Source organism: Lichenostomus cassidix, chromosome 1Ab (genome assembly GCF_008360975.1).
Source record: "Lichenostomus cassidix isolate B80296 chromosome 1Ab, HeHo_3.0, whole genome shotgun sequence".
NCBI lineage: Eukaryota > Metazoa > Chordata > Aves > Passeriformes > Meliphagidae > Lichenostomus > Lichenostomus cassidix.
The window spans coordinates 11,146,178-11,162,807 of NC_139481.1; the positions used below are offsets into that span (position 1 = coordinate 11,146,178).

At 41.5% G+C, this 16,630-nt stretch overlaps 1 protein-coding gene across 6 annotated transcripts in view; it reads right to left on the reverse strand.

Annotated features, from left to right (window-relative positions):
* Window positions 1-16,630, reverse strand: part of PRR5 (proline rich 5) — an 85,323-nt gene that overhangs the window by 31,912 nt on the left and 36,781 nt on the right. For 2 of the 6 annotated variants that reach the window (XM_085049768.1, XM_085049769.1), the window contains 5 exons: window positions 14,311-14,380; window positions 14,121-14,234; window positions 6,557-6,637; window positions 979-1,027; window positions 274-331 (listed from right to left, as the gene is read on the reverse strand). In XM_085049768.1, the coding sequence (XP_084905894.1) occupies window positions 274-331; window positions 979-1,027; window positions 6,557-6,637; window positions 14,121-14,234; window positions 14,311-14,380 (372 nt within the window). Of the gene's footprint in view, window positions 1-273; window positions 332-978; window positions 1,028-1,901; window positions 2,109-6,556; window positions 6,638-14,120; window positions 14,235-14,310; window positions 14,381-14,445; window positions 14,690-16,630 lie in introns of those variants that run through there. The other 4 variants (XM_085049770.1, XM_085049771.1, XM_085049772.1 and 1 more) reach the window with 3 other exon arrangements.

The window sequence follows — 16,630 nt, forward strand, 5'->3', positions numbered from 1 at the left end:
ACTTTTCCTGAGCAGGATATAACTGAAGGAGAAGGAAGTGTCCTTGCTGGAGGCAATCCTTCCCTGACTCCCTCAATGCTGCTCTAGGCAATCACCTCCCCTTTATGAAAGTTAATGATAACACCAAGGCAGACCCCAACAACAGACTGCAGGAATGGATTGAGACACACTAATCCATAGTCCCAGGAAGAGAGTGGAAAGCATCCCAGTGCCTCCAGAGGGCATTTGCTACAACTCCTGTGACATACTTAGCCACGATAAAATCCAAGTTACCTTCATAAAACCGGATCTTGTCCCTTAGGATGACCATGCCTTTTGTGAGCAGCTGATTCTGTAAATAAAATATATACTACCTTTACTCAATTTTTTACTTCCCTACTGCCATCATATTACACATTTTGTTCATTCTTAATTTTAGACAGTGAAGGGGGTCTTTAATTTTAAAAATTAATAATCAAAGGACTCTTGCTGTGTCCATCTTATTTCAATCACTTGGGACACTTGTGTAATCATGCTATAATCACCTGCTGGTTTTAGGATAAAAAGGATGTATTTTGTGGAGTACAAAGTATTTCTCAAACTTCAAATGACTTACCTACAAAACGTGTACTTAGAGAAGAATCAAGAATATTGCTTCAACAGACAGTGGTACTTCTAAAAGTCTTTCCTAGTAACTTTACTACAATGAACTTTACTGGTTTACTCAGGGACTTCAATTCTGAGCTAAAAAAGAATGTCTGAAACCTCATGAAAGACAGCAATGTCCTACAGAAGCACAGTGACAGCTTGGGCTTTCACTATCTAACTATATATATAACCCAAATTTCATTAATCCGGTAACTTCAAAACCCCAGAGAAGTCAGTGGACAACTCTGAATGGTTTTAAGTGTCTCCAGGTCATCGTTTAGAGTGGGCAAAATTATTTTTCTCAATAGCATATTACAAAATTGGATTTAAATAAAGAAAACACAGGCCTACCTGCAGATACTCAGTGAAAAAGGATCCTAGTTCTGTTTTCAGTAATTGCCTGTATTAAAAAGAGCAAGAAAAGAATCTGTGTAATCAGCAAATCACATTAGCTGTGCACTGCATGAAAGATGGGAAGTCACTAATAGCAAATTACATTAGTATGAGCACAGAGATTGTCATTAATGACTAACTACAAAGAGAGCCAATACGGTCAGCAATACCAAGACTCAAACCAGCACTTCTGTGTGTTGAAAAATATCTGCTGTCATTTTAGATGGCTTAATTTCACATATGAAAGAAAAATAAGATCTGATAAAAAGAGGATGCTTTCCATCCTACATCCACTCACAAAACTCAAGACAGCTGAAGTTTCATATGGTTTCAATGAAAAGGCAGGTAGGAATTAACCAGTTTAGCTCTGCTTTTCATGATTCCTCTACACTAAAACCTACAAAGCAATCTCTGAGAGCAACTGAAACTTCCATGCAAAACAAAATCCCACAAACAACTCTCAAATTCAGAAACTAAATTCAATCCAGTCCATAAGCCTGTTTGTATCCAGGTGAAACTCACTACATGGCAAAAAAGCAGTGTTATTTAAATCTGACACACTGAATGCTAGATAATACTTCTCTTCAGTCAGGTCACTATTTAGATGCATAAATGACAGTCCCGATATTACAGAAACATAGCCCTAGCTGGATTTTCTGAATACATCTAAATCTGGCCTAAATCTCTTTTGAAAACCTGTCTGTGTCAAGTCCCATGAAAAAGTGAGGTCAAATGTAACTTAAAAGCTAAACAGCCACTTCAGTTAGGGTAATTATGTAAATTATACATTCAGTAGCACGTAATCTATCCCTTTGTGTTATAACTTTCACTGACAACTGATTAATCAAATTATTTAACTAGTAAACAAAGAGACATCAAACCAAATCCAGCATATCACTATATTCCATGGAAGTCTACAGGACTTGATTCTGATGTTTTTACAACACATGCTTCAGCAGAGCTTCTTGAGATCTCCTGAAAGCTCAGTGAAGAGAGGAGCAAGTCAGTCTTGAGGACGCTGAAATACGGTATCTTGGTTTATTTATCCTTAAGCACATGTCCACACTGACCTCATGGCTCTGGAAGGTCTAGGCAGAAATTAAATAAAAAATAAACAGAAGGAAGGGCACTTCCAAATGCTCCTAAGCATCAAAATCCTTTTCAGCTAGAAACTTGATTTATTTGGACAAACTATTTATGGACAAAAGTTTTGAAAGCCAGCTGAGACATTATCCATAGGTCTCCCATTGTCATGAAGAGCTGATGAATCACCAGCTCCCTTGGCATGCGGCTGCAATGTGTGGGAGAGGACAGCCCTGGCAGTGCCCTGAGACTCTGCCCTCAACAGTACCACTGACAAGCCCTTAGCAGGGGTTAAAACCCACCTCTCTCAAAGGCTGCTCAAGTTCCAGTGCCTTAAGAGAAGGAGAACAAGGTCGAACAAGCCAAACTGTAGCATGTTCATTCCAAGTGGAATTTTACTGTCCAGTGGGGTGACTTTTTTCTAGGTCACAAGTGATGGCACTAAAGGTTCATCTTACTTTGAACATGGATAGGCAAACCATTTTTAGGTTGAACTAACAAGAAAATTGTACATTTGAACTTTCCTATGAGAGTGACAAGTTATTCTCATGTATTTCTTCATGCCACTGTTTTAACAAAAATACTGGTACTTTATGCTGACAGATTTTGCTTAATTCTCTACCCTCTCCTCAAGCTGGCAGCTCCAGATGGATTCCTCACAGTCTTGAAGAGGTGATGTGCAAATACCTTCTCTTAATATTTTAGGTTCTACTGATAAATTCTGGTATTTAGGGCAGGAAATAAAAAAGTATGTTCTACTTATCCAATAGCCAGCTGTCTGATAAAAGAAGATCCACCACATTTCCAGTTTTTCCAGCTGAAATCAAACAACCAGCTTGAAGGTAATTACATGCGCTGGACTGCACCACACCAAGCAGCACTATGCCTACATTAACATCTCTGTTTACAGGGCAGAAGAACTGACAGCACAATTCACGCATCTTGCTTTCTGAACACCTAATAATACAGATGCTTCAAGCTACTTAATTAATTTCTAGTGAAACAGTGAGTCTCTCAGGCCAGATCAGAACACTGGTGTTTTATATTCTTTGTACATTTCCTTTAAAGGAGATCCACAACAAAACTGGATCCAAGACATTGCTTGCAATTGCTTTGTCATCCTTGCTTAATTTCCTTTAACAAGAAACAGTTAGGCTGTCAGATCCTGGATAATTTCAATTACTGGATAATTTTCAATTACATGTGGACATCACGGTGGAATCCAGGTAAAAATCTGACTAAACATGAAAGAGATCCCTGACCAGATAGCATATCTTATTTCAAGTACATCTGATTTTTAAGCCAGGCATTTTGCACTCATAAAGCTTCTCTATCATTGATATCAGGTCTTCACTGCCTGTTTAATGACTTAATAAATAAGGATGTAAATATAAATTCCCTTAAAATGTGCTGAAACAGCTCCTGACTTTTTTTGTCCCTGCTGCTGCTTCATTGGTTCATTTCAAAATTAACTTTTGCATCATCACTCATAACGAAAAGTATAACACTGCATAATATCTGTTAAATAAAGTTAAATGAAGCAAACAAGTGATTTTACTGGATTTGAACTCTGGCTGCAAAAGAGGAAATGCCACTAAAATTTGCTTTGTTTGCATCACATCAGTATCCCGAAGCTCAGAAAAGAGGCAGCTATAAATATGTATTAGCTTTAATACAGGACATCCTGCTTCCACTGTGTTTCCCTTTCCTTCTTTCTCTTCCTTGTTTTAAAAGTAGTCAAAATAAACACTGTGAAATGAATTATGGTACATAGAATAAAAAAGAGAAAACACTATTTGATTACTAATATTGCAGGCATGGACCAAGAGAAAATGAAACAGTACATATACGCATGGAGATTTTTATTACCAGACTTTTTTGACTCAATCTCCTATTAAATCACCCAGTAAGGGCCCAGGCCCAGAAGGAATGCACAAGCCACATACCAGTGATGCTCCCAGTTGTTGGGACTTTAATGTGCTTCATCAGCTTTAGCAGAGGAATTCAGGAGTTACAGCAGTGTGAGAGAGACTCAAATCCCACACTGGTTTTATTGCAACAGTAATTCTGAGGGCTGTCAATGTAACTCCACATTTAAGGTCACTTTCTAATGCCACACGAATACAAGAATGGTGTCAAAAGGCATTGGTATAAACAAGTGGCAGCTCTTAAGAGCCAAACCTAGAAGAAAAGTAAATGGTACTCCACGGATCTGTACCCACTAACGTTTTCTTAAATAATCAGGGTTCAAAGCCTCGAGATGTGTGTTCAGAAAAAGAAGTTTTATGTATTTGTTTGCATGTATATAACACATGGTAATTGAATACACATGGCATTTCTGAGTCAAAACAATGGTGTGCAAATATTGTTCAAATATTTACACTTGATCTATGAGTCAACTTGGATATTCAGGGGTTTATTATGAAAAACATTCCAGAACTTGCTCTAATTAAAGTGGTAAAGTAAAATAACTTCTTTTACTGTCATGTAACTGTATAACTAACTAATATTAACCATTTACCTGAACGCTTCCACACTTGAATTCTGCCCAGTGGAACCAATGTATTTCTTCCTCATCTTGTACTCATGGGAAAATGCATCTAAAACAATTGTAAGGCAAGTATACACTTGTTCCACTTCTGAGGTCATATTTATGAATCAGATTTTTGCACTCAATAATATTAACCTAAAGAAAGTTATTTTGAAATAAATAACAAAAGCAGTAAGGTAGGTATTTTTGGTGTGTTTCTAATCAGTAATTTCATCATCAGCTCAGGTTCGAGGCACCAGGCATTCTCCCTGAAGTGAGCTATCAGTTGAGATACCAACAAAGCAGCATTATCCCTACCCAAACAAAAAGAAATGTGGCAGCAAAGCCTTTCATAAAATCAATGTATTTCTAGTCAGCTTGCCTGTTCAGCCACATGGGATGTAGTGATAAATTCAACTCAACTATGTTACCAAGCATCATCATGGTGTAGAGTTTACAGCCAGGTAGATTAAAGCATAATTTGGGCACATTTATATTTGTTGGTTCATTCAAGATTATATTTGTCTTCATCAGCAGAAAATTTTTCCTCTCCTGTCCCTCACCAGCAGATGAGCACATATGGGGAAATGCATTAGGCCAAGAAATTTCAGCCCAGAAGTAGCATTTTTTGTCATTCAGATAAAGCCGAAGAATCCTAAGGGCACTTACAACAATAATGATTAACCATTATTCCAGTAAGTAACTCAACATGATTGACGGATCATGCTAACTGACAGACATCTTAGAAAAGCTTTTCTTTGTATGTCATTTTCTCCCCAGAAAAGTAAGAAATAATTGAAGAGTAAGTTTCTTTTAATTTCAAAAAGAGCAAACACAAGCCCAATTTCATCTGGCTGGACTTTTCTGAAGATATTTTCACAATTAAACAAATAAGACTGGCCCAGCTATCCCAGATGGGGAACCAGACAGGGATAGATAAACTCAGAATATCTGAGTATTCTGGGAATTTGGTCAGACTCCAATGTCCAGACAGAGTAGCAACAAGCAATGGGGGAAAGGGAATAACTAAGGCTAGTATCTGAAGACAGCCAGGGAATGTAAAAAGCTGTCTGTCTTCTGTAAGTGCAGATTCTTTTCCAGCACTTATTTTATGAAGCATTGGACAAATTTCTAAAAGGAAATTTGCTACTTTGCTCTTGCCAGTGAGAGGATTGGTGAGTAACAATAAGTGCTGTAAATCCAGGTATCATATCTTGGTAAATTTTCTTTTCAATGTAACTTAAGTAACTCAAATGGTAGGATTTTCACTTCTTTTTAAAAGGAAGAAGTTCCCGTTATACATCTCACTGGCCTACAGTTAGTCTGTTGCAGACAGTATCACTACAACATGGGAAAGAAATTTGAAAAACAAACAGTGTTATTCATGCCACGATGTTAACAGGACAGCTTTGTAACTTCACATACATTCATGCTGTGTGGAAAGATCAGTAGATATAAGGGACCACCAGGCAGGACATCTTTCCTTGCCATGTCCCACTGAGTGTTTGGAGGCTTTACCTCCTCCACAGATGCAAGGGAAGCACCTGAGAGTGGCACTTTGGAAATGGCAATATCACTGCAGTGCAATAGGGCTGAATCGCTAGAGGGGTCTAGGTTTTCCCTTCCTTAGTTTTAAACCAGCATATCAAGACAGACTCTGAAATAAACACTGGGCTGAATTCCTCCTGCAGAAGGGCTGAATTCCTCCTGCAGAAGGAGGGAACAGCTCTTACCCACTGTGAGGTGTTGACACACATCAGCAACAGTGACTACTGAGGCAAAACGGACTGTGCTGGTCAAAACTGCCACTGGAAGAAAAAATCCTAACACTCTGAAGAAGCTCTAAAGTGCGAGGGCTGGCAAACGGTACTGAGCATCTGAGATGCACAGGCTGAGAATATCTCCCAAGGCCGAGTCTCTTACCTGACTCCTTCATTGAGGTTGTAAAGTTCATGGTCTGGGAGACCCTTACGCTGGAACACCGCTATCACTCCATTGTGGATACTGAAAGAGGACATGAGGAGTCATTAGCACCCAGTAAGATTTGAGTAGTGTATCACCACCACAATTAGCCTAGCATTTCTGTCTAGACACTTCAGGACCTTGTAGAAGTCATAGATAACTTCTGGTACTCCATCCATCCCAGATGCCCTAAAGGAAAATACTGCCTAGAAAATAGATAACTTCTTTGAAAATTATATCTTTTCGATTTGTTCCAACTCAGTAACCTCAACAGTTGCACATCTGAAATCAGTAATTTCAAAAACTTGGGCCTATATGTTTAAATACTTCAAGTATGTAAACTATAACTTTTAATACATTCACATACTAAGTATATTTGAAGTATTCAGGACAGTTTTTATCTCTGTGGCTCACTGCAGAGACAACAGCTTCCACTGCACTGGAGTCTGTGCAAGGGAACAACGATCAGCTTTAGACCTCTGGAAAGCAGGACCAGATCTGCCCATCCTGGAGGTACAAGGGTGTGGGGTTGCTGTGTCTTGTGAAGAAGAGCTAAAGGTGGTCAGTACATTTTCATAAGGTCTCCAGGGGGAGGAAGATTCCTACTGGTGGAAGAGCTTATCATAGAATCACTGGATGTCCTGGGCTGGAAAGGACCTAAAGATCATCCTGTCCCACCCCCTGCCATGGGCAGGGACATCTTCCATAAGAGCAGGTTGCTCCAAGACTTGACCAACCTGGCCTTGAATGCTTCCAGGGATGGGGCAGCCACAGCTTCTCTGGGCACCCTCTGCCAGGGCCTCACCACTCTCACAGGGAGGAATTTCTTCCTAATACCCAATCTAAACCCACTCTCTGTCAATTTGAAGCCATTCCCCCTTGTCCTGTCACTACATGTCCTTGTAGAAAGTCTCTCTCCTTCTTTCTTGTAGGCTCCCTTCAGGCACTGGAAGACTTGGTCAGCTCTGGCCTGATCCAGGGCCAGGTCCAGCTGCATGGGGCTGCTTCCAGAGCAAGGGCATGTCATTGCAGGAGCTATGCCAGGCAGCAGCAGACAGTGCCTCAGGAATGCCAGTGCCCATGTTGAACTTTCCCACGCCCATGACAGGCTCCTTTCAATGCCTGCTGGGAGCAGAGGACTGTCTCAAAGATAAACTCAACGCTGTCCACTGAGAGATTCAAGATTCAGGGACACAACAGCAAAGAGATGCACTACCAGAAAAGCTCAGCCACTTTCATCTAAGGAAAAAGGAAATTAGAAACGGCAGGTGAAGGGTCTGACCTGCTGTGGAGAAAGACATATGGAGACAGAAATAAGAACCATTATCCTCTTCTCTTGTTCCTTTGAAGATGTTTCCCAAGTCTTACACCCTACTGCTGCCACAGCAGTCCCTCTTTCCCCCTAGACCCACCAGCACAGACACATATTCACAATCTAACCCAGATTATTTTGGCTGGCTCATACAGACACACTCAATTTATGATTATTTGAAAACTGGCAGATAAGTGTCTCTGGTACACACTGAAGTGACTTGGATATTTTAATATTATGAGTAATATTGGAAATAAGATTAATATAGTGAATAAAACAAGCACTTCACACGCACTTCTGATTCAGAAATGAACTTTGCAATGTTCCCTGCCAGCCTTCTGCAGGGAAGAATGACTGAGTATCTCTCCTAAAAAGCAACGTGCTCTCTTTCTCTCTGGCACCCCTTTCTAAATGGGGGAGAGGTCTCTCTCCAGCTTAACAGGTCCATTATTATTTCTCAAATAAGTAAGAAAGAGCAAGCTTTTTTAAGCAGAATTAAGGGGGACAGGTTGTGAGGATTTAAGTTATTGTCTGTGTAGTAGAACAGCATCTACATAAAACATCCTAGCAGAGATGTTTTCATCTGCCTGAGATCTCCCTTGTAGTGAGGGACAATATCCTTGTCTGGAAAACAAGTCTTGGCCTCATTAAGTTGACCACCTGCCTTTCCTTCCCATCGCAGACAGTGCTTGTACAGAAGGTGCAGGATACAGCACCTGCCTGTAGGTTATGGCAGAATGGCACTGGAACTGGCCCTCCACACTTGCTTAAGAGCAGACACAGAGGAGTCGGAACAACCAGGATGCTGTTGGTGGCCTCAGTTGGTGTCAAGATAATGAAAAGTTGGCTTAAATCTTCTTAGTTACCTCAAACTAATGAAAAAAACAAACCCAGCCCATGCTTAAATCAATGAGTGATTGTTTAAAAAGATTTGCTCAGAATGGTTCAACCTCTTGGTGTAAAGAAAATCTGAGCTACTGCTTACACACAGAAGTCCTGCAAGATGCTTGAGGCAGGTGGATCACTTTACCTGTGCCTGTGACCAGCTTTCATTGAGGCTTAAGTCAGTAATGTATGTAATTAAACTTATATTGTAATAGTTAACCTGAACTGAAAATGCGTTGTAAACTCCCTTCTGTAACTCTTTTACAACATGAAAGTTAATAATGGGTGCACTCATGCACTACTATCACTAATGAACACCTTCCCTGTAGTTGCTTTGTGTCTAAGTGTGTGCACAGGAACACAGTACTGCAGGAAACAAAAACGAGCCCAGTAGAGCTTAGAAAACTCTACAGAGCAGGCTCACTGGAGGAGGGGAAATCAGGACGAGAAACCTGAAGAGACCAGTTTTTTTGACGGGTTGCCTTTAGAATGACAACAGAATGTCAGATGGCTCCAGTAATGTATCGTACTGTATCCCAGTAGCTACAAATTGTCAAAGGAAAGCTATCTACAACCAAGACAGCACTCAAAGCCACAAAAATCAACTCACCAGCCTAAGAAACTTCACGTCTTTCGAAAGACAACTCATTCCACATTTGACTGAACCTCCAGAGAAGGCAGTGGCTCCAGCTGTCCAAAATGTGGGGAATGGCAGCTCCAGCATACACAGCACACACTTTCCCCACCTTTAGCTTCAATGTGAAGGGATCTGGAAGGTGTAAATCCCTGGAGCACAGAGCTGGATGCTTGCTGACAGCGCTCCCAACCAGCCCAACAGCACCAGGGTCAAGGTGGGCATGGTGGGGTAGATTATTCTGATTTCTGCATAATATCAATCTATTATAGGCCACTGCCTATAGAGCTCAATACCACCAAAATATACATTTCTTCTGAGTTACTATTTGTCCATCCAGACACCACTACGGTGGGAGCCTGCCTCCCCTCCAGTACCACCCATAACTGTTCTTTTACTGACATTTGGAAGCCAAGAAGGAAAAACTATTGCAACTAAAACAGTTTTCTGCCAGGTCAGAATCAGTTTGGCCACAGAGATGACGAACAACTAACTTGCAAAGCTAGGCTTGCAAGTCTCTTAAGTCCTGATCTTCTGTGTGTTTCAACCATGGCCACGGCTCTCCCAGCTTGGCATTTCCTGGCAAAGCAGCTGGACTGGCCAGTGTCGACATTCCATAAACATCACACAGATAATTTTAGTTCTCTAAAGACATCACTGCCTTTGTGTGCAAACAGCACACGTGTTTTCAAGTTCTGCCTTTCCCAGAGCTCCAAGTGAAGTCCACAAGAAAAAACAATGCTGTGTGAATAATCACACCCTGTGACTACCAGGCAGTTAAAGAAAACATTTTCATTTTCAAAAGAGACTAAATTAGGGGAAATTTCCTCTGCACTGTTACATAAGCAGCTAATTAACAATAATTAACCTGATATACTTGCATCAAAACCTTCTTGCAGACACCCTTGCTCCAGAGTAAAACATCGTTTTTCTAAATTAGCTTAATCCAATTGGGAAAAGCCCATTTTCAGCACAGCCACAGTCCAGCTGCAACTCCACCAGCTTTCCATGAGACCTTGACCCTTCCAAAATAAGCTTTCAGATGCTTTCCTGTGGTCTGAAAAAACACTCATCTGATGTATGGTTTTCATGACTATAAAAGTTATTTTACAGCAACTTGTGCTTATTACAACCCTCTAAAAATTAGCCCAGGCCATACAATCCTTTCTGATTCTGTATGTCTCTCTGGATTTACTGCTGATCTCACTAATGTCACAAGCAACTTACCTTTTTCTTCACCTCTTTGCTTTCTCCTACTCCGTCATGTTTCTGTGAATTTTCCCTATTTTCCTACACCAAACAGGATCTAAGAGCCTTTAACTAGAGGCTTTCCCAGAGCATGGCTCAATATCAGCTCCTGATTAGTCAGAATAAAAACCTCACCATGGATTTTATTTGGCCTCAGTGGGCTCCCCTGGCTTATGAGGTCAAGATTAAAACTCCTGGGTTTCTCAGTCCAATTGGTTTAGTCAGCATTCAGCACTCATTTTTTGCCTGAAGCAGAAATGGGAAGGGGGTGGGGCGGAAATAGAAAGAGAACTGAAGACAATGCTAGAGAAAAAATCCAAACTATTTTAATCCAATGCAAATTCTGTGAGCTGTAACGAAGTGTATTGTACCACTATGTTGCTGTTGGTTGCTAGTTAACTGCACTGACAGTGTTTTGCTGCATAGATCTGGGGTTCATGGGAAAGCAAGTTCAAGTTCATCTGAAAAAGCCATGAGATAAAGTCTCATTTGCCTAATAGCACACAGCAGCTTGGCACCAATTACCCCTCGATGCAAGTGCTGAGAAGTTTCACTGCATTTTAGTTCAGAGGTGAAGTCATCAGGGAGGAAGTGACCTTCCTTGCTACTGCAGTGCAACGTTCTCCCAGTACGCTGAATTAGGCTCCTTCAGGTTGTCCTCCCCCGTGTCAAAATGCAGAAGGAATTCTCAGGTATGAACAATCTGAGCTGAGACTGGGGTGAAGGGGGCAGAGGTGGTGGAGGGGACATCACTGGGCCACAGTGTCCACACAGACAGCAAGTGCAAAAGGGCAGCCACGCATCCTCCCTCTCCTCCGAAAATGCCCACAGTGACAGAACTGCTGTCCTGCAAAAGACCCCACTAGCAACACTTCGACTATTTAGTCCCTGGCATGGTCAGGGCAGCATCCTAGCTCTGCCTCAAAGATCTACCTTTCAGCATGGATCGGGTTTGCGTGGGGCCGAACCTGCCGAGGATTGTGCTTCAACTCTCCCCACTTCAGTTCCCCTGAACTTGATTCAAAGCTTCTTTGAAAAGCAGATACACACATGCCACACCCAGACACAGCTGCTAACATTAGCCAAGAAAACAGCAGACATATAAATATAGAACAGCCAGGCTTGGTGAGAGGGGAGAGCTCTGCTGTTGCATCTTGACTTCCTTGATCAGCAAGCTCTTATGCTTACACAGAATGAAACAACATAAGCAATCCTGTCATTTGGAAGGAAAAATATTCCTATAAACCAACGTATGCAAAGTGTCCTATGTTGGGTTGTTTCAATTTTGCAGCAGAAAAATAAAAGAAATTCCACAGCCCATTTTAAAAACCCAGCAAGATATCTGGTGAGTCAAACTTTAGATGTCCAGCGACATTACAGTCTCCTCAGCAGAGATGAACACAGATTCCCTCAAGACCAGACCCTGCTACATATGTCAAGATGGGCATGCACTGGTGATAGGCAGAAGCTACAGTGGATAATTTCTTGATCCATCTAATTCAATATCATTTAAGCCCTGTCCTTCTTGAGGATAAAGCCCCAGTTTTTACAGCCTGTAGAACATCTGAGTTTCTTAAAACCAATAGATGATACAAGTCTTTCTGAGCCTGAAAGAAGAATTACCCTCACTCTCTCCTTCACTCAGAAGAAAGCCTTGCACTGTTAAATAAGAAATAAAGGGCCTTCCCTTTGCCCATGCAGTGCAACTGGCTCACATCTGCAATACCTGCCATAGCTCTAGGCAGCTGTTAGCACAGGAACAAGATGCCCACTTCACTTGCACCCACACAACCGCTCTGCCAGTGCTTTCAGGCATTTCAGGGGCATGTGCGACCGAAGAGGACAGCCTGGCAACTCACGCACTGGGAAAAGGCAACCCAGGGGCGGAAAGCATGGTTAGGTCTGAGTTCATGCAAAGCAATGACAGGACAACTAATGGACACCTATTCAAGAAACAGGCAATGGGACAGTTGTGTCATTGTTTGGATGAAATGTGCAGATGTCCAGCTCATTGACTGACAGCCACTTCTGGCCAGAGCTGTACCTGTGCTGTCCAAATTAAAAGTAACAAACTCTTGCTTCATCTCAATTAAGAAAATCCTCTAGTTTGAATGCCAGCAGCCCCAAGCCTGGAACTCTCTGCCTCCCAGTAAGCTAGGTACCTGACCTGCTCTCCATTCACATCTGCCTCCACAGCTCCCTCCCCAAATACAAGACCTGGAAAACATAACCCTGCCAACAAAAGCACACCATCACAAAAAGGCTCTGGGGACTGGATTTTGGCACCTTGATTCATACCCAGGAGGCCTCTTACTCCCTGCTGCTTCCCTTAGGGCTACCAAACCGAGTCCCAACTAGCACAACACAAGGTGGACCAATCCATCCTTGAACTACCACCACCATCCATGCACAGATGAGACACAACTCAGGGTCATACAAACAGCATTATATTTCAGAAGAAGCTCAGACTCTTCTGTGATCAGCACAGTTTCAAACTTCAGTGGACTTCTGGCATTCAACAGCTAGTTCTTAATACAGTCATGAAACCACAAATCAAGTGGTGAGAAGGACAGAAGATATAATATTTTTTATATTTTTCTCAGAACTCTAGCAAATGTAGTTCACTGGTATTTTTCTTCCTACAGCTGTACCGCCATACAATTATAAAATACTACAAATTACACTTTCCAAGCTGTTATCCAGGAGGTGACATTTCATTTTCAAACATGATCTAAGAATCAACAATTTATAAGTTTAGATTCATCTTTTAAGGTTGTCACCAAAATGGAAATTAAGATGCTTTCTGAATAGCTGAGCTAATTGACACATTCACAACAAAATGTTTGCATAGGTTTTCTTGTAAAACAGCCATAGAATTCAAATGTATAAATGCAATAAAGAAAACAATCAGGGCTTACTTTCCTTGTCCAAAGTTCAGGCACTTGCATGTGTACATACACATGCACACAAATCTATTTGTACTAACATGAATAAATTTAGTAGACTTTGTCATAATTATATCAACTACCAGCAACAGCCATAGATATGCAGATAAAAAGAAAGTATTTTAATAGTTGTGCATACGTAATTTTTTAAAAAATACCCTAAGCCAAATAAACTTTGAATGAGAATATCTAGATAGAAACAAAGATTTGTTTGTAGCTGGACCCTGTGAAACAAAGAAGGCTGTCACAAAGACCCTGTCACAAAAAAAGCTGAAGGGAAGGCAGGGAAGGCTCTGTTATCAGCCTTCAGAGAAAGATTAAGAGCAAGGGGAAAAAAAGCCACTCCTGTGTTTACCTGAGCAAGAGCTCAGGTGCATGTACCCTGAGAGCCTGAGAGCTTGCCGAGCTGGGAGCCTGCAGCCCATGCACAGCCCCTCACGTGTCAATCCACTCTGGGAGCATGGGGAGATGGCCAGGAGGCAGCACGCTGTGTGACCTTACCTGTTCCAGGTAGCATTGGAGCAGGCCCGGCGCTGCTGGGTCCCCCGCTCATCCAAGGCTGCCTGCTCTCTCTTGCCCAGATCACTGAGGCTGGGCGAACTCATGAACTTCAACCTGCGAAGAGTCCTCATGGTCAAATGTGTGTTTGTGCGTGGCAGCTACAGATACACCATCCTGTTTACACACATACACACGCAGCTGGAGCAGCGGCAGCAGCAGCAGTGCGAGCAGTTCCCTCCGTTTGCTGTTCAAAAAAGAAACTTAAAAAAAAAAGAAGAGAGAACCAGTCTCTACGGAGCACACCTCTGCCAGCAAGAAAACAAACCTTTAATCAGATCAACTCTGACGTCATCAACTGTGGTTAATAATTTCTTCAGTCCTTTCAAAAAATAAGTCAAACTTCTGGCTGCTGCTATAGCACATTGAAGGGTGTAACCCTTGTAACCACAGCTGCCTCAAATGTGAGGGCTCCCCTCCCTGTGTCCCCGGGCACCACATCCCAGGAATCTGGCTCAACACTGTGGTGCTTCACCTGTCATGGGAACTGCTTGGCTCCTCCAGCAGCTTGAGGGGCGTCTCACGGCATTTCCCAACCTCTCCCCCCACTTTCTGCACTCATAAATGGAAATGAAACTGGAGGGCAACAGACAGGAAGAAAAAAAAACCACAACAAACCCAAGAAACCAGTACTGACGCATTGAGACTTTATTGGAAAGTTTCATAACTGCCTGTGCCCTGCCATGTTATGACACTGAACACATGCGCTCTCACTCATACATCCACATCCATGCCCTCAGAGGCTGCTCCAGCTTAAAGCTTCATACAAAGGATTTGCAAGCAACTTAACTGTGGAATGAAAAGTACTCGTCTGGGGTTTTTCATTTTGAGGAATTTTTGGTGGTGCACAGAACAGCCAGATGCTTTGCCTTTCTCTGCCTTTTACTAGGTTTTGTTTTATTTTTAAATTGAGATAACAGCTGCACAACTCAGGGCATACTTAGTTTCTACAAAAGCCCCAGGTGTCTTATCTTCAAAGGAAAAATCTTTCTCTGACTACAGCAGTGGAGCTGAAGGATATACTGCTACAAGACTGCACCCCATGCTTAGTTCGCTGCCACTCACTTGCAGCTCTGTTTTTAATCCAGGAGTGCCTGGCTAATCTTCTGAGATAGTTTGCAATTGACTGAGCCAGAGCATAAGAACTGCTCTTCTGTTGCTACAGCATTGGTCTGCCAACAGTCTGGTAAAAGCTACAAAGGCTTCTTGCAGAGTAACCTCCCATGCACTGCAAAGGGGCTGCAAAAGAAAAACTTATCTTTGCTTTTTCTTTTTTTTTTTCCTGTTTTCTACTTACCCTTTTCATCTGTGATAGCCTATTGTCTAGATTAAGACTATAATTGTATTTGTTGATGTCCAAATAACATGGCAAAGCTTATATTACAGGAGAACTCAATTTGTCACAGGGATCTCTGCCCTATATGCATCATACCCTGACATATTTTAGTAAAAAATAATTCCTCTCACTATTCAACCAAGGTCAGACAAGATTATTGCATATAAATATTTACTTTCAAAATTTGTATTTGGTGTTACCTCCATGGGAACCAATTGCAGAACTACTTAGAGAAATAAATACTTTTATCAGTTTTAGCCACAGTGGTTTTATCCCAGATGCTTGGATTAGCATTGCATCATTTGCCCTTCCCACACCAAAATGCTCAAGTATACAAATGAGCATCACAGTAGACTGCACATAACATTTCACTTTGGAAAGGACCCACAATTCCACATCTAACCTACGGACAAAGATATTGCTATCCCCAGTCTCTTCCAGATGTTTAAATCCTTCAAACAAACAAACAACTACCCACTATGTACATGGCAGCAAAAGGAAAACAAACACAGCAATATATGGCCATATACTAAGGGATGAGATGTCTTCTACAGCATACAAGTGAGGGAGCAAACACAGCTCCAGAATACTTTGTCCAAATGGAATGAAGGGCACTCCATTTCTATGGACAATACAGCTGGCGAGAGCAAGGGAACACAACTCAGTCTAAGCTTCTGCTAAGGCCTCAGACAAAATGACTGCCTGCCCTCTTAAGTGAAAAATCTAGTTGGATAAACAAATGGCAGTGTAATTTCCTGCAATTTTATTTTCCATCTAGATCAGTTGCTTTTCTGCTTCTCACTTTCTGTGAATTTGATTGGTTTTGCAAAACGTTATTATACTGGATTAAATCCTTGGATTTTTTAACTCTTTGATCACTCAGCAGCACCGTAGACTTTACAAACTGTGTATTGATGATGCCAGTATATCACCATCTACATAATGTTTCATCTTCCTTTTTTCCTTAATATGCTTAACTAGCTAATTGACTAAACCCAAAGAGCTACTGTGGCAACCTTAGATATGCCAGACAACACTGCAAAAAGCAGTTCTTTGCTTACTCATTAAATGCCAAATTCCAAGAGAAGAGGAAAAAAAAAGCATCTCTTTCCATCTG